Here is a 27,246-nt window from a genome sequence, read left to right as displayed (position 1 = left end):
TAATTAAAAAAAGCCCCCAAAACCCCGTTATATATTATGCTTACATATAAAATAAACTGAAAATCACCATACAAACCCCACATATGTAGTATCGCCACATCCGTGACTTGTACAATGAAACTAAATCATTAGTAAATCTGTGCAATGAATGCTGTAAAAAATTTTTAAAACCCACCAAAAATTATTAATTTTACCTTTTTTTGTCCCACATAAAATGCAATAAAAAGAGTTTCAGCAAAAGGGCAACCACAAAACAGTACTACTGAAAAATGCATCCCATGCTGCAAATAATAAGCCCTCACATGGCGACATTAACAGAAAAACAAATATTTTATAGCCCAAACACTGCGGCATGAACCAACTAAAAACCACTAAATTCTACAGTGTAAAACTGGCAGCTGCAGGACCCTCCTTCCCTGCTGCACCTCGCTGTGCACCCATAAAACAAGTAACGTCCACAAGGGGGGGGGGGGGGTTCTCTGTACTTGGGAGAAATTGCGTAACAAATTTTAAAATGCATTATCTCTTTAGTTTTTGTGAAAGTGTACATTTTAGGGCTAAATTAACATATTGGGGCTCATTTACTAAGGGTCCGTCAGACACATTTCTGTCAGGTTTCCTGACGATTTCCGCTTTGCGCTGAATTGCCTCAGGATTTTGGAGCATGCGATCAGATTTTGGCGCATCGGCGCTGGCTTGTACGCGTCAGAAATCGGGGGGGGGGTGGGCGGTTATCCGTCGGACAACCCGACAGATTCGGACGACGCACAGGATTTAACATTTAACATTAATTCTAGCCCCTTCCTGTTTCCCCTGCCGGATCTTTCTGCTCTAAGATAAAGCACTCTGTCCATGCATAGACTATCACAGCCTTAAAAAAATCATAGTGAAGAACCACTATCCTATGCCATTGATCACGGAACTGCTTGACCGCTTAAATGGAGTCAAGGTCTTTACCAAATGAGACCTACGTGGAGTGTATAACCTCATCCGTATCCGCGAAGGCGATGAGTGGAAGACGGCCTTCAATACTCATGATGGGCACTTCGAGTATCTGGTCATGCCGTCTGGACTCTGTAATGCTCCAGCTGTTTTACAGCATATACACCAGGAAAGCTCCTTGCATTTATATATGCTAAACGTGTCCATAGACATATATCAGCAGGTGAAGGCCTTCCTTTGGTCTGCTCAGTATATGTAGCATTCAGCAGGAAACTTTGGAATAGTGTAGTAGACTGAGCTTGCTCATCCTGCTTTATTGGATCTGTTCAGCAAAGACCATTAGAGGTTGTGGGGGACAATTGTCGCTGTATGGCACCCATTCTGCTGAACGTAATTATAAGGCCGCATTCACCCGACCATTAGAGGGACATTTGTGGATGGATGTACTTCCGCATAGACGGCTATGGCGTCTGGGCTTGCTACAGTGAGCATAATGGCGGTCATTTACATAGGGCCCGATTCGCGTTTTTCCGACGTGTTACCCGAATATTTCCGATTTGCGCCTATTTTCCCTGAATTGCCCCGGGATTTTGGCGCACACGAACGGATTGTGGCACATCGGCGCTGGCATGCACGTGACGGAAATTGGGGGGCGTGGCCGAACGATAACCCGACGGATTCGGAAAAACTGCTGCATTCCGGGGAACTTCAGCGCAGCAGCGCCACCTGGTGGACGTCGGAGGAACTGCCTTACTGAAGCCCGGCCGGACCCGAATCCACCGCAGTGAACGCGCGGCTGGATCGCGAATGGACCGGGTAAGTAAATCTGCCCCAATGTGTGCTCATCGTTCCATGCCATGCCCGCAAAAAAGATACTTAATCTATGGCCGTATGAATGGCCCCGCGACACTATTGCCTATGAAGAGCACGCCAGTGCGCCTGCCGTATGCTCACTCTTTTGAGTGTAACCTTAGGGATGCTACCTCAGTGAGATTACTTTATACAAAAGAGTAAGAATAGTCCAGCTCTTTCTCACCTCATCGAAGCATAGGCGAAACAGCTATCAGACACCGTGGAGTAACCATGGACCAGTGTGAAGACACTAATGGAAAGAAACATTCCAACACAATGGTGATTTTCTATAAATCCATCCTTATTCCATTCGGTTCTAATGTAACTCGGAAATCTAACAGTCTCCAAATATGGTCACTAGGGAGGCATCCTGAACATCAGCAACTGCTGATGGTCTTTTCTCCTCCTAGAGAGGTAACTGTGCCTTGTGGTGCCCAGAATATTGGCCCATCACAATGTGCAGTGACAAGGGGACCCAGACAAGTTTTCTATGGGGCTCATTCTAGTTACGTCTCTAGTTGCCACCTTTGCATCAAAAGTAACAGTCACAAAATATGGTAGTGCTAAAGGGTCCTCATTCAAATATTGCAACAAAAGTAAAAAAAAAAAGATTAAAAAAACACTGGCCAATCCAACAATTTTGTAGGATAGCATCCAGGCCATAGTAATACGGCCAGCATACCATCATCATATTACGGACTGAATGAGGCTTATTTACTAAGGGCCCTGTGGCCGCATTTTCGTGGGGTTTTTCTGACTTTTGGGGGGATTGTGCCGGGATTGTGTGGCAATCGCGATAGCTTTCACGCGACACAAATCGGGGGGCGCACCATCAGATGATCCGACTGATTCGGACAAACCGCGGGATTTAACATTTAAACTGTGTCGCGATACCGAGCACTTACATGCACCGAGAAGAAGAAGGTGAACTCCGGTGGACCTGAGCGGGGAAGCGACACATGCAGGAAATCCGGCGCACGATCTTAGTTAATCGTGGCAGCTGTGCAGGATCGTCGAACAACGCACCTCGGGGTTCGCGCAGGGACAGGTAAGTTAATGTGCCCCAACATGTCTATAGGGCATGTGTATGGTAAGTCTTGCATTGTGTACCTGCTTTTTTGTGTGTTTGGCTTTTTCTGCTGGTCAGATGTTTCCTTATTGATACATGTGGCGTTTGACGAGTTAAAGAGGACCTGACAGGTCATTTTGGTACCCTAAAGCAACTATAGGTTCTAATGGATCTGTTGTTTAGGGTCCCAAATTAACCTGTACGAGGAATGTATGTGGAGGAAAATAAAAAAAAATAAAAAAAACTTACCTAGATGTGAGTCATCAGACAATGAACATCAGACTTACATCTCAAGATCCTGCGCTTGCACCTCCTCTCGCGATGAGACCAGGGTGTACTACACCAACTTGTATAGCAGCAACATTCAGGATCCGATGGAACAAGGAAGGAGGTGAGTATAAAGTTAGATTAAAGTTAGACTAAACGTTGCAGTTTTTACCGCAATGTGTGAATGCAGCCTGAGGCCAACATGACCCCCTACAGGGTTTATATGTGCACAGCTCAAAGAATAATGTGGTTCAACCCCCCCTACTTTCACTGAACGATGTGTCAAGTTCTGCCCTTGTTCACACAACCTCAGGTTCTATAATGACTGATAACTTTCACAGAGTTAAGCTCAGGAGAAATCAAACCGTGTCACATCTATACGTCCTGTGAAATGGCCCTGAGCTGTAATATCCAGAAGAGCCACTATACAATCTGTGACATTTGCCTAAACAATATGGTCTTTACAGCTGATTAGTAAGGGTATTAAGTGTTCACACCGCCCACCCAAACCCCACCTGCCCTAAGGATAGGTACTGTATGTTCCTCTACGTCCAGTAATTACTAGTTGTGGCTACTTGCTTCCATTTTCACTTGTTTACAATTGTTTTCTGCAGCCCCAAGGGGTAGAACTAACCCCATTACACCATATTAAATCTTTAATGGCTCGCACATTACAACCAGCTCTGAATGCACTAAACTCCATTGAATCAATCAAAATTAATCAAAATTGGGGCCTATTTAATTGATTTTGAACGATGGAACCACACATTTATTTCTGCAGATGTAGGGGGAAAAAGAGTTGCGTTTTTTACGATTTGGGCATGTCCGATGTTTTCCCTGACGATAAGCTGCTACTACTGCCTTCACTATTGTCCACTACACAGTGTCGGACTGACGAGTTCTGACTTGTTCTGGCCCTTAACTTAGGCCCTCTTAGCTTTGTGAACCATATTATTATATGAATACACAGTATGGTTGAAATGACCTATGTTGAATATCTATATGTAATTGTCACGGGTGCCACCGCGATCCTTGTCTCGGCGCTGCCCCATCCCTAAGGCCTGCACTTACCTCTCCACGATCCGGCTCCGGATTTTAAGGGCCAGCGTCCTGGTGATTGCCGCTGGTCGAATCCGGCTCTGCTATATAATCTGGTAATAGTTTCCCATCATTCCCTGCCTGATCTTCAGCCATTTCCTGTGTTCCTAGTGTTCCTGTGTCTCCTGAGTGTTCCGTGTTCCAGTCTGTTCCTGTGTTCCTGTTCCATGTGCATGCTCCCGTGTACTAGCCGTGAGTTCCACTGTTTCTTCCAGCGCTGTTCTCCCGCTGTCACCCCCGGCTTGGACTGTGTCCTGCATTACTACCTCGGCTGCCACCGCGGGCTAGTCGCACCTGTGGAACGACCTGGTGGTATCCCGCCACAGCAAGACCACCGGGCTCTGGTGAAGACTCCGGTCCCAGGTGTCGGCTAGTACCATCTCCCGCAGTGGTCCAGAGGGTCCACAGACCCATAACCCTGACAGTAATGTCCCAGAGTTGGGTCATTACTAATTTAAAGCCTGGAGATCTTGCTTAATCGACCCAGTAGGACTGGTCACCCTACGGGCTCTGTATCTCAGGTAGCCAGCTAGTTCACCCCCCTAACTCATCTTTCCTTGGTACAGATGCAGCATAAACGTTCGTTAGGCTGCATTACACTTCACTATGGTATAAAGATATGTATTTGTTGTGTACACTATTTCTTGCATTTGTATGTGTTACTGACAAATGGTTAATATGTTTTATTTATGTTAAATGTTCTTTTGTAGCAACTACTAAGGTAAAGCAGGCTGTAATTGGCTAGCACCCCTGGAAACTTCTAAAGCTGGGTTCAAAAGTTTATAAGCATAGGCTTATAAACTTATAGCATTTTTTAGGCTTTAGAAACCACAAGGTGTATATGGGATTTTCATTAATGTGGATTCACTACATGGAAATGCCGGGCTGTAAATCTGAAGGTAATACCCAACATGTATGGACGTCCTTAGGGTGTCAATAGCCGAGGAGAATAATATCACACGTGAGTGATCTCTCTCTTTTCCTCCTCCCCCCCCTCCCCCCCCCCCCCCCCCCCCCCCCCCCCCCCCCCCCCCCCCCCCCCCCATCTGTATAATTAGGTAATCCCTGAAGAAAATGAATATCCTATTTAATGGAGATTCCAGTTTTTGCATTGCTAGAGCTCATACAGATGGATGTTTTTGGCTTCCATATGTTATTGTTTTTTGGGGGGGTTTTTTGCAGATAGCATAAAGACCCATGGATGTCGTTGGGGGTGCTCACTTTCTTTTTTTTCAGGGATGTGTTGACCCTAAAATAAATTGCACAGACCTCTATAGAAGTCGCCACGTGGATGACATCTATATTGGGTCTGTTTTTCTCAAATGTTGCCAGGCAAAAAAACTCGGTAGAGAGGGCATAGATAAGAAACTCGTGAAAAAAATGGATGATATTCATAATATCAACGTTTATACAGTTGAAAAAAGACACTTGTCCATCCAAGGAAGGGAAGGGATTGGATGAAGAAGGGATTTAGGGGAAACAATTCTATATAACATAATCATCAATGTTATTTAGGTGTAAAAAGGCATCTAGACCCTTCTTGAAGCTCTCTGCTGTCCCTGCTGTGACCAGCGCCTGAGGCAGGCTATTCCACAGATTCACAGTTCTCATAGTAAAAAAGCCCTGTCTCCTCTGGTGATTAAAAGCTAGATGAGTCCCGAGGGATAATAAACTTGTGGGCCGGTGCTTCAATCGTCTTAGTTCACACAACTCAGTGTGTTAAACAAGGTTCCTTTATTAGTAAAATATTAATGCGATGCATTTCTGCTCCGGACCGGAGCCTTCGTCAGGCATAACATAACAAGTGGTAACTGAGCTTTAAATACATTTCCATAGTATCGGAACCCCGTAGATGACGTGACGTGAACCTCGGAGATCACGTCATCTCCGGGGTTCCGATACAATGGAAATGTATTTAAAGCTCAGTTACCACATGTCCGGAGCAGAAACGCGTCGCATTAATATTTTACTAATAAAGGAACCTTGTTTAACACACTGAGTTGTGTGAACTAAGACCAAGGAAGCGCCGGCCCACAAGTTTATTATCCCTCGGGATTCATCTAGCTTTTTGGTCTACACGCCTCCGGGATCCTGGTCCTGCCAATTGAAGAGTGGTTCATCGGGACCGGCTGCTCCGATCTACTTCTGTGACATGCCTTGTTAAGCTAGCCACCAGGTGAGAGCCTACGGACATTCTTGCATATATACTCTAGAGGTCTACTATATCACACAAGGTTGCGCTCCCGCTTGTGTCTCCTTTCCACACGGGGTAACTCTGGATCTCTCGAGCCCTCCCTCTCCAGGCATTCTCCTCTGATGATTAAACCTTGATTTCTCCAAACGGAGACAGTGCCCCCTCGTCTTTTGATTTGATTTAGTCTGAAACAACTTACCACCATCTTTTTTGTATGGACCATTCATATATTTATATAAATTAATCATGTCCCCTCGTAGTCGTCTCTTTTCCAGACTAAATAAATCTAGTTGTTTTAATCTTTCCTCCTAACTAAGACCCTCCATACCCCTTATCATTTTTGTGGCTCTACGTTGAACCCTCTCCAGCTCTAGGGCATCCTTTTTATGGACCGGTGCCCCGAACTGGACGGCATATTCCAGGTGTGGCCGAACCAATGCCTTGTACAGTGGTAAAAAAGCAGATATAGATACAATACAGAATAAACACGGACGTCTAAATGAGCCTTACGGTAAAGAAACATAGACCTTCAATGAAATAGGTAATACTGACAAATGTAACAACTGAACAAGGAGCAACTTGGGTGGTATGTAGTGGTATTAGTGGATTGTATATGGCAGTGATGGCGAACCTTTTAATAGCCGAGTGCCCAAAAAACCACCCCAAATCCCCCTTATTTATCGCGAGGTGCCAACCAAAAAGCTCCCTGTTCTTCAACAACTTTCAAACATATTGGCCTCCTGAGGACATCAACACAGTGGAAAGAAGGAGGGAAAATTTCCATCAATGTAACTTCTATCCAGAGTTGCACTGTACATGGAGAATTGTGTGGCCGGCAGGAGGACCTCCAAAGATAATTTGGCCCTGACCACACATTCTCCCTCTTCCTACAGTCCCAAGCAGCCAAGTAAGTATTAAAATATGACTGAAAGCAGCATCTTTTAAGTTGCTTGGAACTGCAGGAAGATTCTTTGAGTCCTGTCTGGTGTGCTGGGGCGATGGCCCGGGTGCCCACAGAAAGGGCTCTGAGTGCCACCTCTGGCACCCGTGCCATAGGTTCGCCACCACTGGTATATGGTGTGGCATAACATATAGATAGGATTTGTCTCCCGGTGTTCATGCACCTTCAATAGTCTCTCATTTGGCCAACGACTATTCTTTCTGTCTTCCTCCATAAAGGAGCATTTATGTGTCATGACCCTGGGTAGAGGGTAATAAACCACATCTCTGTTGAACCCTTGTCCAAGTGTTTTTGAATTAAGAAAACTTGAAACTATAGTAAATTAATATTTCTGTCTGATTTATTCAGAGATCTCTGGAAATAACTAAACTAATTATAGTTCTTTAGCCACTGCTTTTTTTATTTTAGCTGTGTGCTTAGGGTCATTGGGGGGAATTTATAAGAAGTATCTAAGAACAGAACTGCTCTAGTTGTCCATGGCAATAAATCAGAGCTCAGCTTTCAGTTTCCCTGAGGAGAGGCTTCCATCGGCACACTCTGACAAAAGGTCGCGACTGGTGGAGGCTGCAGTGATAGTTGACTTTGACGAATTTCCTCCCTTCTCCTGATAGTGTCTCTGGAGCTCAGCCACAGGGATCTTGAGGTTCTTCTTTACCTCTCTCACCAACCCTCTTCTCCCATGATTGCTTAGTTTGGCTGGATGGCCAGGTTGAGCAAGAGTTGTGATTGTCCCAAACTTCTTCCATTTAAGGATTATGGATGCCACTGTGCTCTTAGGAACCTTGACTGCTGCAAAAATTGTAATCTTGGCCAGAACTGAGCCTTGCCACAATTCTGTCTCTGAGCTCCTTGGTCAGTTCCTTAGACCCAATGATTCTTATGTGCTCTGACACGCACTGTGAGCTGTGAGGTCTTATAAAGTCCTCCCAATTATAATCCCAACAGTGACACAAGGTGGTGAGAGCCTGATACTATGGGGACAGGGACAGGATGACTGGTTGCAGTTGAAGGTAAGATAAAATGCGGCCAAGTATTGCTATATCCTGGATGAAAACCTTTACCAGAGTGCTCTGGACCAAAGGTTCAGCTTCCAACAAGACAATGACTCTAAGCACAAAATAACAAGACAATGGCTAAAGAACATCTCTGTGACTATCCCTGACTAGCCTAGCCAGAGCCTGGACCTAAACCCAATGGAGCATCTCTAAAGAGACTTGAAAATGGCTTTCACCAAAGTTCACCATCCAACCTGAGGGAACAGGAAAGGAAGAGGCAGATGATACCCAAAACCGGGGTGGGGGGGGGGACTTGTTGCATCTTCCCAAGAAGATTCTTGGCTGCACCAGCTCCATAGCTGCTTCCACTCAATACTGAGCAAAGGGGCTGAATGCTTATGACCATGTGATATTTCAGTCCTTCTTGTTTAATAACTCCACAAAAATATATGGTCAGAATCAGGGGTAGTGGATCCTGGACCAGGGTGGTACCCGGTTTGCACCAGAGCCCACCACAAAGCAGGTTGGACTTGTTGCCGCGTGGTACCACCAGGTCGTTCCACAGGCACGACTTTGTCCGTGGTGGCGGCCAAGGCAAAGTACAAATTCGTAAGGCAAACTCGTGGTCGGGGACAGGCAGGAGGTCAAGACAGGCAGAACAGGATCAGAGTAGGGGACGTAGCAGAAGGTCAGGACGCGCAGCACAGGAGCGAAGTCAGGAACAGAATCGAGGATAATCAGGATAATCGCACAGGGCATCATAAAAGCTTTCTCTAAGGCTATGAGGCACAACGATCCATCAGGGAACACAGGAAGGGGCTGCAAATTTATCAGGGAAGGCGGCTGGCCAGCCCCAATTATTGGCGCTTTAAATGGCCCTTTAAAGTTTACAGAACTGGCGTGCGCGTCCCCTCCTCCTAGACGAACCGCAGGAGATGCCGCTGGAACCCTGTGAGGTGAGTGGCGTGGAGGGCTACACAAAATTACACCTGCGACCCTAGACAGGGGCAGGCATAACACATATCTACATTGCAGTTTTTTTCTGTCAAGATGGGGTGCAGTGTATATTTTTGAGCAAAAAAAAAAAAACTTTTTGATCCTACCAATTGGCTGCATTAAACAATGGGTGAAACATCTAAAGGGGTCTGAATACTTTCTGAACCCACTGTATATGATATATGTGGGGGCACATTGTGATCAGTGGGTGGTATAAATATATATATAATATGTAGGGACACAGTGTGGTAAGTGCTGGTGTGAGATATATGATATATGTGGGAGCACACTGGTCAGTTGTGGTGTGAGGTGTGTATATATATATATGGGGCATAATGTGCTGAGAGGTGGGGTGGGGTTATATGTATGATGCATGTGAGGACAAATTGTGGTAAGTGTTGGTGTGGGGGTATATATATGATATATGTGGGGGCACAGTGTGGCCAGTGGTGGTGTGAGGTATATATATATATATATATATATATATATATATGTGTGTGTGTGTCTGTGTGTGGCCACTGTGTGGTCAGTTGTGATGACCACAACTGAGAACCTGGCCATTTCTGTGTTAAGGCACACTCGCAATAGAGCAGTGCATTATGCCATGACATTGCGTCTGCCGACAATAGAGCTACACATTAATGCAGAAGAGAAGTGAAAGAAAAGAAGAGTGCTGCGGGGGGGAAAGGGGGGATGGAGAAGGTGAGTATGCTGTAGGAAAGGGGACATTTGTGTCTCCTCCAATGTCCCCTGTAGCATTTAGGGGAAAGGGAAATACATGCTAGAGATGGGACATTGGAAGGGGGGAATGCTACAGAAAGGGGGCAGTGAAAGTGGGGGTATGGTCAGTTGTGGTGTGAACGGGTTATATGACATGTGGAGACATAGGGGCACATTTACTTACCCGGACGACGGAGTTCACCCGAAGTGCATTGTCGGACATCAATGCACTCTGCCGCGATTCACTAAGATGGTGCGCCCGATATCCTGCATGTGTCACTTCCCCGCTCAGGTCCAACTGAGTTCACTTTCTTCTTCTTGGTGCATGTAAGTGCATTGTCCTGGGACACAATTTGAATATTAAATACCGCGCTCAGTCCGAATCAGTCGGATTGTCCGACGACCCGCCCCCCAATTTCTGTTACATGAAAGCCGGCACAGCAGCGCAAATCCCAAAAATTTTGAAAATTTGACGAAAGTGCGGACCCTTAGTAAATAAGCCCCATAGTGTAGTCCGTTTTGATGTGAGGGGTATATATTACTTAGAAGCATAGTGGTGGAAGTAGAAACACTATACTGTAACAGATTGTGATTTTTTTTAGGGGCACAGTATAGAGAAACAACAGTAATAAGTGATGGTTTGGAAAAATCCAGTTATATAAACCAAAGAAGCAGGTTGTCCCATGTAAGTTGCTAGATGCCACCTCTACCACTATGTTCAGTGCTGTAGGTCATTACTACAGTACTGTAGTCTCCTGTAGTAACCTTCTAGTGTATGTAACATTGATACATGTCATAACGCTCACACTTACAAAATTTGCCTGTTTGGGGGCCTCAAAATTCCAACAGCCATGCCTGTGTGCTTGTCAATTTTCGATAGTCCTTTAGCTATTGAATGCAGGACAGATGCTCACTCTGCCACTTCATTGATTAAAAACACCAAAAACTCCCGTGCAAGGGAAGGGCGGTGCGGTGGCTGTTTGTATGTTTGTATGTTTTCTCCGTGTTTGTGTGGGTTTCCTCCGGGTTCTCCGGTTTCCTCCCACACTCCAAAACATAGGGGCAGATTTACTTACCTGGTCCGTTCGCGATCCAGCGGCGCGTTCTCTGCGGTGGGTTCGGGTCCGGCCGGGATTCATCAAGGTAGTTCCTCCACCGTCCACCAGGTGGCGCCGCTGCGCTGAAAAGCATCTGAACGCACTTGAATTCACCGAGCTGGACCAAGTGAAGGTAAGCGCGTCCCAAGCGACACTTTTATTGTTTTAAATGCGGCGGTTTTTCCGAATCCGGCGGGTTTTCACTTGGCCACGCCCCCCCCCCATTTCCGTCACGTGCATGCCGACGCCGATGCGCCACAATCCGATCGCGTGCGCCAAAATCCTGGGGCAATACAGGGGAAATCGGCGCAAATCGGAAATATTCGGGTAACACGCCGGGAAAACGTGAATCGGGCCCTTAGTAAATGACCCCCATACTGTTAGGTTGTTTAGATTGTGAGCCCCGTGGGGACAGAGACCAATTTGGCAAGCTTTGTACAGTGCTGCGTAATCTGTGTGTGTGATATGAATAAGAATAATTATTATTAAGAGATTAACTCAAACACATCTGTATAGCAAATAATATTTTTTATTATTAGATTTTTTTGGACATTCAATGTTAAAAAAATAGCAGACAGTGGCATGAAACAGGTTAAAAAAACAGTGGGGCTTATTTACTAGGGGTCAGCGGACGCACTTTCGTTGGACTTTCCGTTTTCGGGTTTTTTCACGGCTGGAAGCGACACATGCAGGATATCGGGTTGCACGATCTTAGCACTTTCTGTGAACTCCAAGGACAAGGTAAGTAAATATATCCCAATATGTCATCCTAAAAGGTAACATTCATAGGTCAAAGGATACCCTATTGTAATACCAAAGTCATAAACATCATAATAAAAGGTGATTAGCTAGCAAGTAACAATTCATAATAAGTCATAATAGGTAATAGAACAAAATTTACAAAAATGTACATAAAAAAATTAAGGCAACACCCTAACCCACGTCATCAATTGATGAGAATGGGACCCCCATTCTTGTTTGTTGGTGAGGATCTCAATGGTTGGAACACCACCTGTCATATTGTTCTGATAATAAACTTTGAGACAATGATAAAACATAGTATGTGTACTTTCATCAGGGCCGGCACCAGCACTGGGTGTACCTGGGTAAGTGCCCGGGCCCAGATCTGCTGAGGGGCCCACAAAAGGCTGTCCTCTAATGTCCTCTAAGGCTGTATCTAATGAATCCATATGGTGTGACTGTGGCTTTACATAAAATAACCATGAGGGGCTGTGTGATAAACTAGGGAATATTTTAGGGAACAGGAGTCTGTTGTAGTTTCTAAATTTTGCATGCTGCCACATGAGTTCACTGCAAAGGGCCCCACTGAGGCTCTGCCGCCCAGGGGCCTACTGAAACCTGGAGACAACCCTGGCTTCCACAAAGATATGTCAAGGTTTCTGGTAGCCTTAAATTAATTTCTCCTAAAATGGATCTGTTTTAATTGGGAAATTATGTCTAAAAATGAGAAAGTATAGTATGCATACATGACACATACAGAATATATAAAAATATGAATGTGCATTTTATCAGACCGTAAGCGTTAAGAGGTTAAAGGTCCTGCTAATCCTTTTGTAAACGCTACTCAAAATAATTGTTTTATGTCCATTTACAAGGTCTCAAAACATCCCCAGGACAAGCGCGCACAATACTTTCCATTACTGCCACTAACCCATGAAATGTGATGACTATAATCATTCTCTCAGTGTTATGACCTAATGGATGGGAAATACCATGTTACTGTATATTAGGAGGCCCATCACAATCCTTAGAGTACTCGAATATTCACACAGACCTGGAGTAGTTTTGCTTACCAGCCGCACTGCCCACCATGCCTCCTGCAGCATGAACAAAGTACCCCCCAAAAAATGGTGCCCACTTCCCGAGCAGTGAAGGGGGCCCCAAATTCATGAAGACCGTGCGCCAGTTTTGATGAATCTGCCGCACTCTGCACACTCCACAGGCATATTGCACCTAGTACACACTGCACTAGTTGTGATCAATTTGGGCCAGTGCCTAAAAGAAAGGCGCCTTCACCCATTATTGGCTGGAGTATCAAATATTTCATATTCCCTTTTATTTAGTTTTTCTTTAGCCATGGATATAAGTACAGTGGTAACAGCCATAGCAGCTGCTATGGGGCCTGAGGTGTTAAGGGGCCCTGGCATTCAACCAGACACACTAAAGAATGGAGGATGTGCACCATTATATACATATTATACTGCACATTGTACTCCATAATATGTATATAACGGTGCACATCATCCATAGTACACAGCATGAACAGGCAGCTCAGATAAGAAATGTCAGGGGAGGGGTAGGGGGCAGCAAAACTACAGGGCCAAGGATCTATCATCTCTGATTCCTGCCGTGTACTACCCCCATTGGTCAGGAGTTACTGGGACAGATCTGTGTAAGTGTATAAATGTATATACCAGTGCATAAATGTGTGCGCATGAGTGTAGAAATGTGTGTATGTGTGTAAGAAAATATATATGTGTGACTATACAAATATGTATATTTTCTGAGGGGGTAGGGGTCTCTATCCAGAAGTCTGCTACGGGGCCCTGTCTCTCCTAGTTGAGCTTCTGCTTCACCCTCTACATCAAGATACAACTGAATACATAACGGAGCCACACTATCCATACCCAGTAACGTATATCTGTATATACAATACATTCCAACACTAACCAAGCTCCATGATCTATAACCATAACAGGCGTCTTATACTTATATCCATAGACAGAAAGCACACATATAATATATCCTGGTTCTTTAGGGTTAGTGCTTTACATCCAGGGACGGCAGGACACAGAGAAAATGTTTCAGAGCTTAACAAGCCTCAATGTCCCTATGTATTGTCTCTTCCCCTCCAAATAAGCCCCCACAAGAATCTCGCTCAGCTGCTCCATCCACTTGGTTTACGGAGGCACTTTTCTTAATTGAAATCCTTTGAGGTGCTGAAGAGAGGCTGAACGGCCTCAGGACACGACACCTGCAAGAGAGAATATCACTGCATGCCATCAGTATGTACAATCCGCAGTGACCGGGATATAGCAGTGTGTCTAGCCAGAGACAAAAATCTCCAATCACAGTATCCCAGGAGAAGAACAGCACAGAAGTGGTTTCACCGTATCATTATGGAAAATTCCAGTGTACAAAAAACCAAGTGCCGCCATAAATCGATAACTTGTAGAACCACTTTTACAGCAATAACTTGAAAGTCCTCGTTTTACTAAAGGACTTTATCAGAAAAAAATTCAGATCTTACAGTCTTCAGTGTTAGACGATTCTGCCCTTCACTTACTCATTTTTTAAATAACCAACTCAAAAAAATCGAAAATTTCCGCATCCAAAATTGTCGCTTATAGTAAATCCCACATAGCACATATATTTATAAGGTTAAACAAAAAGAACATTATACCAAGATAAAACTCATAAAACAAAAACATTTTTGTAAAAATGATTAATTAGTCAATAGACTCAACGATAATGGGATAACATTTACTTACCTGGTCCCTCGGAGTTCCCAAAAGTGCATTGCCCGTCCAGAATGCCCTGCGCCGCGATTCACTAAGATCGTGCGCCCGATATCCTGCATGTGTCGCTTCCCCGCTCAGGTCCGCCGGAGTTCACCTTCTTCTTCTCGGTGCATGTAAGTGCTTGGCTTGCGACACAATTTTGAAGTTAAATCCAGTGGTTTGTCTGAATCCGTTGGATCGTCCGACGGCATGCCCCACGATTTGTGTCGCATGAAAGACGGCGCGATTGGGCCAAAAATGGCGATGAGCCAAAAAAGATTGCACGTCCAATTTCCTGCATCTGTCACTTCCCCGCTGATGTTCACCATCTTCCCGGTGCATGTAAGTGCTGATCTTGCGACACAATTTGGTTTTTAAATTTCACGGTTTGTCCGAATCAGTCGGCGCCGATGCGCCAAAATCCGCTTGCGTGCGCCAAAAACCTGAGGCAATTCAGGGCAAAAAATTGCGAAACCCGACGGAAATGCGTCCAACGGACCCTTAGTAAATGTGCCGGATGTCCCACATTTACTAAGAACAGTGCAGTGTGTACCATGTGCAGCTACCTGTGTGATATGCAGGGGGCGCCAGATTCAGGATTTGTAGCACATGTTCTTCATGAATCTGGTGCCCCCTGCACTGCTCGGACAGAGTGCACCACTTTTTTTTTGGTGCGCCTTTATTATGGGCCGTGAAACATATTTCAGTCAGACTTTGCATGATAAATCTAGCGCAAGGTCCGACTGAGCACTGGAGCGCCCCCTTCAGAGCAGAAATTTGTGTCGCAGGAAGTGAAAGTAACAGAAAAGGATCGCGGACACTTCTTACATACCTGTTTGCACAGAAAAGAACGTGCAAAGTCTCACAGAAAACTGGCGCAGGGACCTTAGTAAATCTGGGCCCTGGTGTCCATCTGTACAGACTTTTGATCTTTTTTATTCAAAAATGTATGAATGGTAAAAAATGGTAATTTGAACATTCGGAGGTGTTTTTTCTGTTATCACATTGACCAATGTAGAGATCATACTTTGGGGACGCAATGGGGGTGGGTAAAATAGTTAAACTTTTTTCCTACTTTAGGGTCTGATTACTCCTACAATATACTGCAGTGTCCGGCATTGCTCTATATTGGTTGTTTGATGTGATCCCAAGATGATACTGCTGCTGTATAAGTGGTTTCCATTGGGAACTTGTCGCTAGTTTTCCCCCACTAAACTACCAGCCTCCTCATATCAGGTATAAAATGTCTTTTCAATAATTCTCTCTTTTATGTGAAATCTCACTCCTTTACCTATAAAAAATCTCTCCCAGTGGCAGACAAATATGACTCATTTTCACATGAGAAGAGTCAAGTTTAGTATTTGCCAGGGTAATATCACTTCAGAAGCCTCTATATTCAGTTCTATAGAACCTAGAAACATATTGAATATAAGACTCTCATCTCTCACATCTCATGAGGCTTGTGGTTCTGTGAGATAAAGACTTACAGGCGGTCCCCTGAACACCCGACTTACAGACGATCCCTAGTTACAAACGGACCTCTGGATGTGGGCTTCAATAAACAGCTGTAACAGTTATCACAGGTGTCTGTAATTAATCTTTATTGTTAATCCTGGTTCTTATGACAACCCAACATATTTAAAATCCAATTGTCACAGAGACCAAAATAATTTTGGTTGGGGCTACAATTATAAAATATTTGGTTCCAACTTACATACAATTCAAGTTAAGAACAAACTCACAGAACCGATCTTGTATGTAACCCGGGGACTGCCTGTAGTTGGAAGCTGCATATATCGATCCAGTTCCTGCCTATTTTTACTGCCTGTATGTCCAGTTGTGTAGTACACAGAATTATAAGCCTGTGATCTGAATGTGATCTTAGATCCTTATCTTTAAAAAAACACAAAAAGCAAGTTTCAAGGTGCTACAGAACAGAAGATAGCAGCACCTGAAGTGACACTCTCCCCGCAACCACTAAACTTGACTCATCTCATGTGAAAATGCAGTGAGTCATACAGTATTTGCCTGAGTTTTGGGGAAGTTTTACATAAAAGAGGGAATTCTAGAAAGGACATTTTGTACCCTACCTGAGGGGACTGGTAGTTTATTAAAAAACAAAAGTGCAGCTCATATATTCATAAGATTAAAAAATAACATTTTACCCAGATAAAACTAAGACATTTATGTAAAAAATGATTAATTAGCCAACGAGAGAATATTCCTGAATACTGTCAGTGTATACCAGGGGTCCCCAAACTGCGGCCTGCAGGCCTTTTCCATGCGGCCCTCGTTGCATCCGGCCGCGGCCTCCGGCAGTCGGGCATGGGCCTCTGTCCGTCCGGACAGGAAGCTCCTGCTCGTCACAGTATAGTGCTCGATGTGGCCGTTTTCGGCCGCTCGAGCTCTATTATTGCAGATGGACGGAAAACCACCCCGGCGCACATTGCTCTTTGAACCTGGATATGCGGCCGCGTGATGACGTCATCACGCGGCCGTGCACCTTTTCCTGTCCGACAGCCGCAAGAAGAGAGAAGACGCGGGAGCCAGAGGTGAGTATAGGATTTTTTATCTTTTTAAAACAGCAGTAAAAACATTGTGCCGGCCGGGGGACCCTAATATATGAAACAATTAACAATGGGAGCAGCATATAAAATAACTAATGGTGGGGGGACATATAAAACAACCAATGGTGGGGGGTATATAAAACAACTAATGGTGGGGGGGGGGCATATAAAACAACTAATGGTGGGGGGGTATATAAAACAACTAATGGTGGGGGGGGGCATATAAAACAACTAATGGTGGGGTGTATATAAAACAATTAATGGTGGGGGGGTATATAAAACAACTAATGGTGGGGGGCATATAAAACAACTAATGGTGGGGGGGGCATATAAAACAACTAATGGTGGGGAGGCATATAAAACAACTAATGGTGGGGGGGGGGTATATAAAACAACTAATGGTGGGGGGGTATATAAAACAACTAATGGTGGGGGGGGGGGCCTATAAAACAACTAATGGTGGGGTGTATATAAAACAATTAATGGTGGGGGGGTATATAAAACAACTAATGGTGGGGGGCATATAAAACAACTAATGGTGGGGGGGTATATAAAACAACTAATGGTGGGGGGCATATAAAACAACTAATGGTGGGGTGTATATAAAACAATTAATGGTGGGGGGACATATAAAATAACTAATGGTGGGGGGGCATATAAAACAACTAATGGTGGGGGGTATATAAAATAACTAATGGTGGGGGGGGCATATAAAATAACTAATGGTGGGGGGTATATAAAATAACTAATGGTGGGGGTGTATATAAAATAACTAATGGTGGGGGGTATATAAAATAACTAATGGTGGGGGGGCATATAAAATAACTAATGGTGGGGGGTATATAAAATAACTAATGGTGGGGGGTGTATATAAAATAACTAATGGTGGGGGTGTATATAAAATAACTAATGGTGGGGGGTGTATATAAAATAACTAATGGTGGGGGTGTATATATAAAATAACTAATGGTGGGGGACAGTCTGGTAATTAATGGTGGGGCAGCATAGCAAATAATTAATGGATAGGGGTTCCAGTATATTCAATAATTAATTGACCCAATTAATTAATTCATTGGGCCAATATATAAAATAGTTCACAAGAGGGTGCAGTATATTAAATAATTAATTGAGGGGGGGCCCAGTGTATTATGGATACGGTCACATGTACCGCTATTTATCCGGCCCTCCACTAGTCTGAGAGGGACAGTGAACGGCCCCCTATGTAGAAAGTTTGGGGACCCCTGGTATATACTATCTCCAATGACCAGGCCTATGATATATGGTCATAGAGAGGAGCTTCTAGCTAGGAACAATATTCTCCTATTACAGGATCTTTTATATACCAATGAAAATTTGGAGATAAATATTAAGTATGGACAATAACCAATAACTAGAGATAGGCTCTTCCGAAGACCCGAGGCTCCCTCAGTTTAACCCCTTCATTACAGCGTGCGATCAGCATATTATAATGAATGAGGAGGGAAATCCCTATATGCTGCTGCAATATCCCTGCCAATGCGCATGGCAGAGGAGCGGTTGCGAATAAGCCCCTTGTACCATTCAGCACACCAAGAGATAATATGCAGCTGTAGATACTGCCTGGATAGGCAAGGGTTAATTGTATTTGCTATTGTTATCCAATGATGTTCCAATCTGTAAACTGGAGTGTGATTGGAGAGTGAGACCACCTGACCAGTGAGTAACAAAACCCCTGGACAGGAAATGACTACAGTGAGTTAGTGCTGAGCTCTCACCTCATGAGCAGCTCTTGGGATCCAACTCCAGACTTAGGAGCATCTAGATAATTTACCTGAGCACACACAGTGAGAGATACCGTGTCAGTCCACCATCAGGGCTGACACTCAACCAACCTAGGATTAAAGCTGCAGCTTCCAGCATGGGAAACAGCTACATACCAGCCTGCATCTGCAACCAGGCTGGTGACCCAACTCCTGAGGTTCACTCTCCAAGATCACTCCCAGTAATCCGGACGATCTAACAATCCGGCCTCTGTACAGAATCGCTTGGCGCGTTGCCTGCTGTTAATTCAAATAAAGAACTGTAAGTTTTTGCACAACGTTGTCTCCGTCTGGTCCCTACTACCAGTACATCAGCCTCTCCCTCATCTAATTTCTTGCACACACTACCCGCTGGAGACCTGCCAGGCTGTAGGACAGCCCTCCGGTCCCCATATCAAGCACCGTGACATCAGCATGCCCTAGGCCGCATTAGACAGGCACTCCGGTATTCTGGGCCCCGGCTGCCTCCAGGCCCCAAGAGAAAAAGTTTAGGCCCCGGTGGGGGATGTTGCACTGTAGTATGGCTGTATATGATAGGATCGATCAAACAACCTAGGGTTAAAGTACCCTAGGGAGTCTGAAAAATAGTAAAAATAAAAAAAAGTGTAAAAAAATATATAGTAAAAAACCTAAAAAATCTATAAAACTGACATTAAAATAACACAGCTCCGTACACCAAAGTATAAAAAAGTTCAGCACCAGAAAATGGCAAAATATTTTTTTTTTGTACAGGAGGTTTCAATTTTTGTAAATGTATGAAAACATTAGAAAACCTATACAGATTTGGTATCCGTACCGCCATAAAGTGAGGAACACTACCCCCATACAGTGAGGAACACTACCCCAATACAGTGAGGAACACGACCCCCATACAGTGAGGAACACTACTGCCATACAATGAGGAACACTACCACCATACAGTGAGGAACACTACCGCCATACAGTGAGGAACACTACCGCCATACAGTGAGGAACACTACCACCATACAGTGAGGAACACTACCGCCATACAGTGAGGAACACTACCCCCATACAGTGAGGAACACTACCCCAATACAGTGAGGAACACTACCCCCATACAGTGAGGAACACTACTGCCATACAATGAGGAACACTACCACCATACAGTGAGGAACACTACCGCCATACAGTGAGGAACACTACCGCCATAAAGTGAGGAACACTACCCCCATACAGTGAGGAACACTACCCCCATCCAGTGAGGAACACTACCCCCATACAGTGAGGAACACTACCCCCATCCAGTGAGGAACACTACCCCCATACAGTGAGGAACACTACCCCCATACAGTGAGGAACACTACCTCCATACAGTGAGGAACACTACCTCCATACAATGAGGAACACTACCACCATACAGTGAGGAACACTACCGCCATAAAGTGAGGAACACTACCCCCATACAGTGAGGAACACTACCACCATACAGTGAGGAACACTACCCCCATACAGTGAGGAATACTACCTCCATACATTGAGGAACACTACCCCCATACAGTGAGGAACACTACCCCCATACAGTGAGGAATACTACCCCCATACAGTGAGGAACACTACCCCCATACAGCGAGGAACACTACCCCCATACAGTGAGGGACACTACCCCCATACAGTGAGGAACACTACCCCCATACAGTGAGGAACACTACCCCAATACAGTGAGGAACACTACCGCCATAAAGTGAGGAACACTACCCCCATACAGTGAGGAACACTACCGCCATAAAGTGAGGAACACTACCTCCATACATTGAGGAACACTACCCCCATACAGTGAGGAACACTACCCCCATACAGTGAGGAACACTACTCCCATACAGTGAGGAATACTACCTTCATACAGTGAGGAATACTACCACCATACAGTGAGGAACACTACCCCCATACAGTGAGGAACACTACTGCCATACAGTGAGGAACACCACCGCCATACAGTGAGGAACACTACCCCCATACAGTGAGGAACACTACCACCATACAGTGAGGAACACTACTCCCATACAGTGAGGGACACTACCCCCATACAGTGAGGGACACTACCCCCATACAGTGAGGAACACTACCACCATACAGTGAGGAACACTACCTCCATACAGTGAGGAACACTACCGCCATACAGTGAGGAACACTACCACCATACAGTAAGGAACACTACCGCCATACAGTGAGGAACAATACCACCATACAGTGAGGAACACTACCTCCATACAGTGAGGAACACTCCCGCCATACAGTGAGGAACACTACTTTCATACAGTGAGGAACACTACCTCCATACAGTGAGGAACACTCCCGCCATACAGTGAGGAACACTCCCGCCATACAGTGAGGAACACTACCCCCATACAGTGAGGAACACTACCCCCATACAGTGAGGAACACTCCCGCCATACAGTGAGGAACACTACCACCATACAGTGAGGAACACTACCGCCATACAGTGAGGAACACTCCCACCATACAGTGAGGAACACTACCGCCATACAGTGAGGAACACTACCGCCATACAGTGAGGAACACTACCACCATACATTGAGGAACTCTACCACCATACAGTGAGGAACACTACCCCCATACATTGAGGAACTCTACCACCATACAGTGAGGAACACTACCGCCATACAGTGAGGATCACTACCACCATACATTGAGGAACTCTACCACCATACAGTGAGGAACACTACCACCATACATTGAGGAACTCTACCACCATACAGTGAGGAACACTACCACCATACAGTGAGGATCACTACCACCATACATTGAGGAACTCTACCACCATACAGTGAGGAACACTACCACCATACATTGAGGAACTCTACCACCATACAGTGAGGAACACTACCACCATACAGTGAGGAACACTACCACCATACATTGAGGAACTCTACCACCATACAGTGAGGAACACTACCGCCATACAGAGAGGAACACTACCTCCATACATTGAGGAACGATACCGCCATACTGTGAGGAACACTCCCGCCATACAGTGAGGAACACTACCGCCATACGTTGAGGAACACTACCTCCATACATAGAGGAACACTACCGCCATACAGTGAGCAACACTACCGCCATACAGTGAGGAATGCTACCGCCATACAGTGCGGAACACTACCGCCATACAGTGAGGAACACTACCCCCATACAGTGAGGAACACTACCCCCATACAGTGAGGAACACTAAACCCATACAGTGAGGAACACTACCGCCATACAGTGAGGAACACTTCCCCCATACAGTGAGGAACACTACCCCCATACAGTGAGGAACACTCCCGCCATACAGTGAGGAACACTCTCGCCATACAGTGAGGAACACTACCCCCATACAGTGAGGAACACTCCCGCCATACAGTGAGGAACACTACCGCCATACAGTGAGGAACACTACCGCCATAATGTGAGTGACACTACCGCCATACAGTGAGGAACACTACCGCCATACTGTGAGGAACACTCCCGCCATACAGTGAGGAACACTACCGCCATACGTTGAGGAACACTACCTCCATACATAGAGGAACACTACCGCCATACAGTGAGCAACACTACCGCCATACAGTGAGGAATGCTACCGCCATACAGTGCGGAACACTACCGCTATACAGTGAGGAACACTACCCCCATACAGTGAGGAACACTACCCCCATACAGTGAGGAACACTAAACCCATACAGTGAGGAACACTACCGCCATACAGTGAGGAACACTACCCCCATACAGTAAGGAACACTACCCCCATACAGTGAGGAACACTACCGCCATACAGTGAGGAACACTACCGCCATACAGTAAGGAACACTACCCCCATACAGTGAGGAACACTACCCCCATACAGTGAGGAACACTACCCCCATACAGTGAGGGACACTACCTCCATACAGTGAGGAACAATACCACCATACAGTGAGGAACACTACTGCCATACAGTGAGGAACACTACCCCCATACAGTGAGGAACAATACCACCATACAGTGAGGAACACTACTGCCATACAGTGAGGAACACTACCCCCATACAGTGAGGAACACTACCCCCATACAGTGAGGAACACTACTGCCATACAGTGAGGAACACTACTCACATACAGTGAGGAACATTACCGCCATACAGTGAGGAATAGAGATGAGCGAACATACTCGTCCGAGCTTGATGCTCGTTCGAGCATTAGCGTACTCGAAACTGCTCGTTGCTTGGACGAATACTTCACCCGCTCGAGAAAATGGCAGCTCCCGCCGTTTTGCTTTTTGGCGGCCAGAAACAGAGCCAATCACAAGCCAGGAGACTCTGCACTCCACCCAGCATGACGTGGTACACTTACACGTCGATAGCAGTGGTTGGCTGGCCAGATCAGGTGACCCTGAAATAGACTAGCCGCTGCCCGCGCTGCTCGGATCATTCTGTGTCTGGATGCCGCTAGGGAGAGAGCTGCTGCTGGTCAGGGAAAGCGTTAGGCTGTTCTATTAGAATAGTGTTAGGCAGGAGTGATTCTACAAGAACCCAACAGCCCTTCTTAGGGCTACAATAACGTTATACTTTTTTTTTTTTGTTTGCTTGTGGCTGGGCTTGCTGGCACTAGTAGTGCAGCTAGTACCATATTGTGAGGAATTTGCAGGGGGACTTGCTACCGTTGTGTTTAGCTCTTAGTGACACACATATCCACCTCAAACACCAAAGTGGGAAAATTATTTTACGTTTATTTTTTTAATAACTCAGTGTCATCTCATCTGGCATAGCAGTGTGCTTTCATACTTGGCTAGAAAATAGCCATAGGAGAATCCAAACGGCTTACTTACGCCTACAGTAGCGTTATATATATTTGATTTCTGGTTGATCTGCTTGTGGCTGTAGTTGCTGCAGTGCATCTACTAGCAAATTGTGAGCAATTTGTAGTGAGAGTTGCGACCGCTGTGTTTTGCGCTTAGTGACCCACATATCCATTGCAAAGACCGAAGTGGGAAAATTTATTAGGGGTTTGATTTCAATTAGGCACAGTCTGCCATTTCCTTTTTTATTTTACGTTTATTTTTTTCATAACTCAGCGTCATCTCATCTGGCATAGCAGTGTGCTTTCATACTTGGCTAGAAAATAGCCATAGGAGAATCCAAACGGCTTACTTACGCCTACAGTAGCGTTATATATATTTGATTTCTGGTTGATCTGCTTGTGGCTGTAGTTGCTGCAGTGCATCTACTAGCAAATTGTGAGCAATTTGTAGTGAGAGTTGCGACCGCTGTGTTTTGCGCTTAGTGACCCACATATCCATCGCAAAGACCGAAGTGGGAAAATTTATTAGGGGTTTGATTTCAATTAGGCACAGTCTGCCATTTCCTTTTTTATTTTACGTTTATTTTTTTCATAACTCAGCGTCATCTCATCTGGCATAGCAGTGTGCTTTCATACTTGGCTAGAAAATAGCCATAGGAGAATCCAAACGGCTTACTTACGCCTACAGTAGCGTTATATATATTTGATTTCTGGTTGATCTGCTGGTGGCTGTCCTTGCTGCAGTGCATCTACTAGCAAATTGTGAGCAATTTGTAGTGAGAGTTGCGACCGCTGTGTTTTGCGCTTAGTGACGCACATATCCATCGCAAAGACTGAAGTGTGAAAATTTATTAGGGGTTGGATTTCAATTAGGCACAGTCTGGCAGTTTCTTTTTATTTTACGTTTATTTTTTCATAACTCAGCGTCATCTCATCTGGCATAGCAGTGTGCTTTCATACTTGGCTAGAAAATAGCCATAGCAATAGGATAGCATTGTTTGGTTTTAAAAACTAAAAAACACAAAAAAAAAACTAAAAAACACAAAAAAACACAAAAAAAAGTAAAAAAAAAATTAAAGTTATAACTTTCATTTTCAAAATGTTTAACCCGAGGGCTAGGGGTAGAGGACGAGGGCGGGGACGTGGGCGTCCAACTACTGCAGGAATCAGAGGCCGTGGTCCTGGGCGGGGTGAGACACCACCTGCTGATGAGGGAGCAGGGGAACGCCGCAGAGCTACACTCCCTAGGTTCATGTCTGAAGTTACTGGGACTCGTGGTAGAGCACTGTTGAGGCCAGAACAGTGCGAACAGGTGATGTCGTGGATTGCCGACAATGCTTCGAGCAATTTGTCCACCAGTCAGTCTTCCACGCAGTCCACCCATGTCACCGAAATCGGCACTCCTCCAGCTCCTGCACCTCAGCCTCCTCCCCCCCAGTCTGCCCCCTCCCAGGAAAATTTGGCATTTGAACCGGCATACTCTGAGGAACTGTTTTCTGGACCCTTCCCACAGTCACAAACCACTTGTCCGGTTGCTGATGAGCAATTTTCCGATGCCCAGGTTTTCCACCAGTCACAGTCTGTGGGTGATGATGACCTTCTTGACGTAGTGGAAGAAGTGTGTAAAGAGGTGTCCGACGATGAGGAGACACGGTTGTCAGACAGTGGGGAAGTTGTTGTCAGGGCAGGAAGTCCGAGGGGGGAGCAGACTGAGGGATCGGAGGATGATGAGGTGACAGACCCAAGCTGGGTTGATAGGCCGGGTGAACACAGTGCTTCTGAGATGGAGGAGAGTCCTCGACCAGAACAGGTTGGAAGAGGCAGTGGTGGGGCCAGACGGAGAGGCAGGGCCAGACCTGGTACATCAGCGCCAAATGTGTCAACTAGTGAAGCTCCCGTGGCGAGGGCTCCTGCGGCGAGGGCTAGATTTTCAGAAGTCTGGAGGTTCTTTAAGGAAACACCGGATGGCCGACGGACTGTGGTGTGCAACATTTGCCAAACCAGGATCAGCAGGGGTTCCACCACTAATAGCTTAATTACCACCAGTATGCGCAGGCATATGAATGCTAAACACCCCACTCAGTGGCAACAAGCCCGTTCACCTCCGGCCGTGCACACCACTGCTCCTTCCCCTGTGTCAGCTGATAGTCAGCCCCCTGCCCAGGACCCTGCCACAAAAACCCCATCGTCGCCTCCACGATCCTCCACAGCATCCACCAGCGTTCAGCTCTCCATACCCCAGACGCTGGAGCGGAAACGCAAATATAGTGCAACCCACCCGCATGCACAAGCCCTTAATGTCCACATCTCCAGATTGCTCAGCCTGGAGATGCTGCCCTATAGGCTAGTAGAGACCGAGGCCTTTCGCAACCTCATGGCGGCGGCCGCCCCTCGGTATTCGGTCCCCAGCCGCCACTACTTTTCCCGATGTGCCGTCCCAGCCCTGCACCAGCACGTGTCAGACAACATCATCCGTGCCCTGACCAACGCCGTTTCTGACAAGGTCCACCTGACCACGGACACGTGGACGAGTGCTGCCGGGCAGGGCCACTATATATCGCTGACGGCACATTGGGTTAACTTGGTGGAGGCTGGGACCGAGTCTGACCCTGCGGCTGGTCATATACTGCCGACGCCAAGGATTGCGGGGCCTACCTCGGTCCAGGTGTTTCAGGCCTACTATGCCTCCTCCTCCTCCCACCCCTCCTCCACCTTCTCCTCCGAACTACCATCCGTGGGCATGGCGCCATCAGTCGGTAGCTCTAGGCACAGCAGCAGTGCCGTCGCTAAGCGACAGCAGGCGGTGCTCAAACTGCTGAGCCTAGGCGATAAAAGGCACACCGCCCAAGAACTATTACAGGGCATCACGGCGCAGACTGATCTGTGGCTGGCACCGCTGAACCTGAAGCCAGGCATGGTTGTGTGTGACAACGGCCGTAACCTGGTGGCGGCTCTGCAACTCGGCAGACTGACACATGTGCCATGCCTGGCCCATGTGTTAAATCTGATAGTTCAGCGTTTCCTCAAGACATACCCCAATCTGTCTGATTTGCTCACGAAGGAGCGCCGCATCTGTGCGCATTTCAGGAAGTCCAGCACAGATGCTGCCACTCTCAGGGCAGCGCTGCGCCGCCTCCAACTGCCCTCTCACCGACTGTTGTGCGACGTGCCCACGAGGTGGAATTCAACACTGACCATGTTATCCAGAGTTTACCAGCAGCGCAGAGCGATTGTAGACTGCCAGATGTCAACTTCCACCAGAACTGGTAGTCAGGTCAGTCAGCTTCCTCAAGTCTACAATGAGGAGTGGACGTGGATGTCTGATATCTGTCAGGTGCTGAGTAACTTTGAGGAGTCAACACAGATGGTCAG

The 27,246-nt window shown here is 46.0% G+C and overlaps 1 protein-coding gene across 1 annotated transcript in view; it reads right to left on the bottom strand.

Annotated features, from left to right (window-relative positions):
• LOC140122904 (astacin-like metalloendopeptidase) overlaps nucleotides 1–27,246 on the bottom strand; it is an 83,006-nt gene that overhangs the window by 20,128 nt on the left and 35,632 nt on the right. Inside the window, exon 2 of the mRNA XM_072144147.1 lies at nucleotides 1,979–2,044. Within this exon, the coding sequence (XP_072000248.1) occupies nucleotides 1,979–2,044 (66 nt within the window). The remainder of the gene's footprint in view (nucleotides 1–1,978; nucleotides 2,045–27,246) is intronic.

The sequence above is a fragment of the Engystomops pustulosus genome, chromosome 3 (genome assembly GCF_040894005.1).
Source record: "Engystomops pustulosus chromosome 3, aEngPut4.maternal, whole genome shotgun sequence".
Taxonomy (NCBI): domain Eukaryota; kingdom Metazoa; phylum Chordata; class Amphibia; order Anura; family Leptodactylidae; genus Engystomops; species Engystomops pustulosus.
The sequence above is the reverse complement of the archived record's forward strand: the minus strand, read 5'-3'. Positions and strand labels throughout refer to the sequence as shown.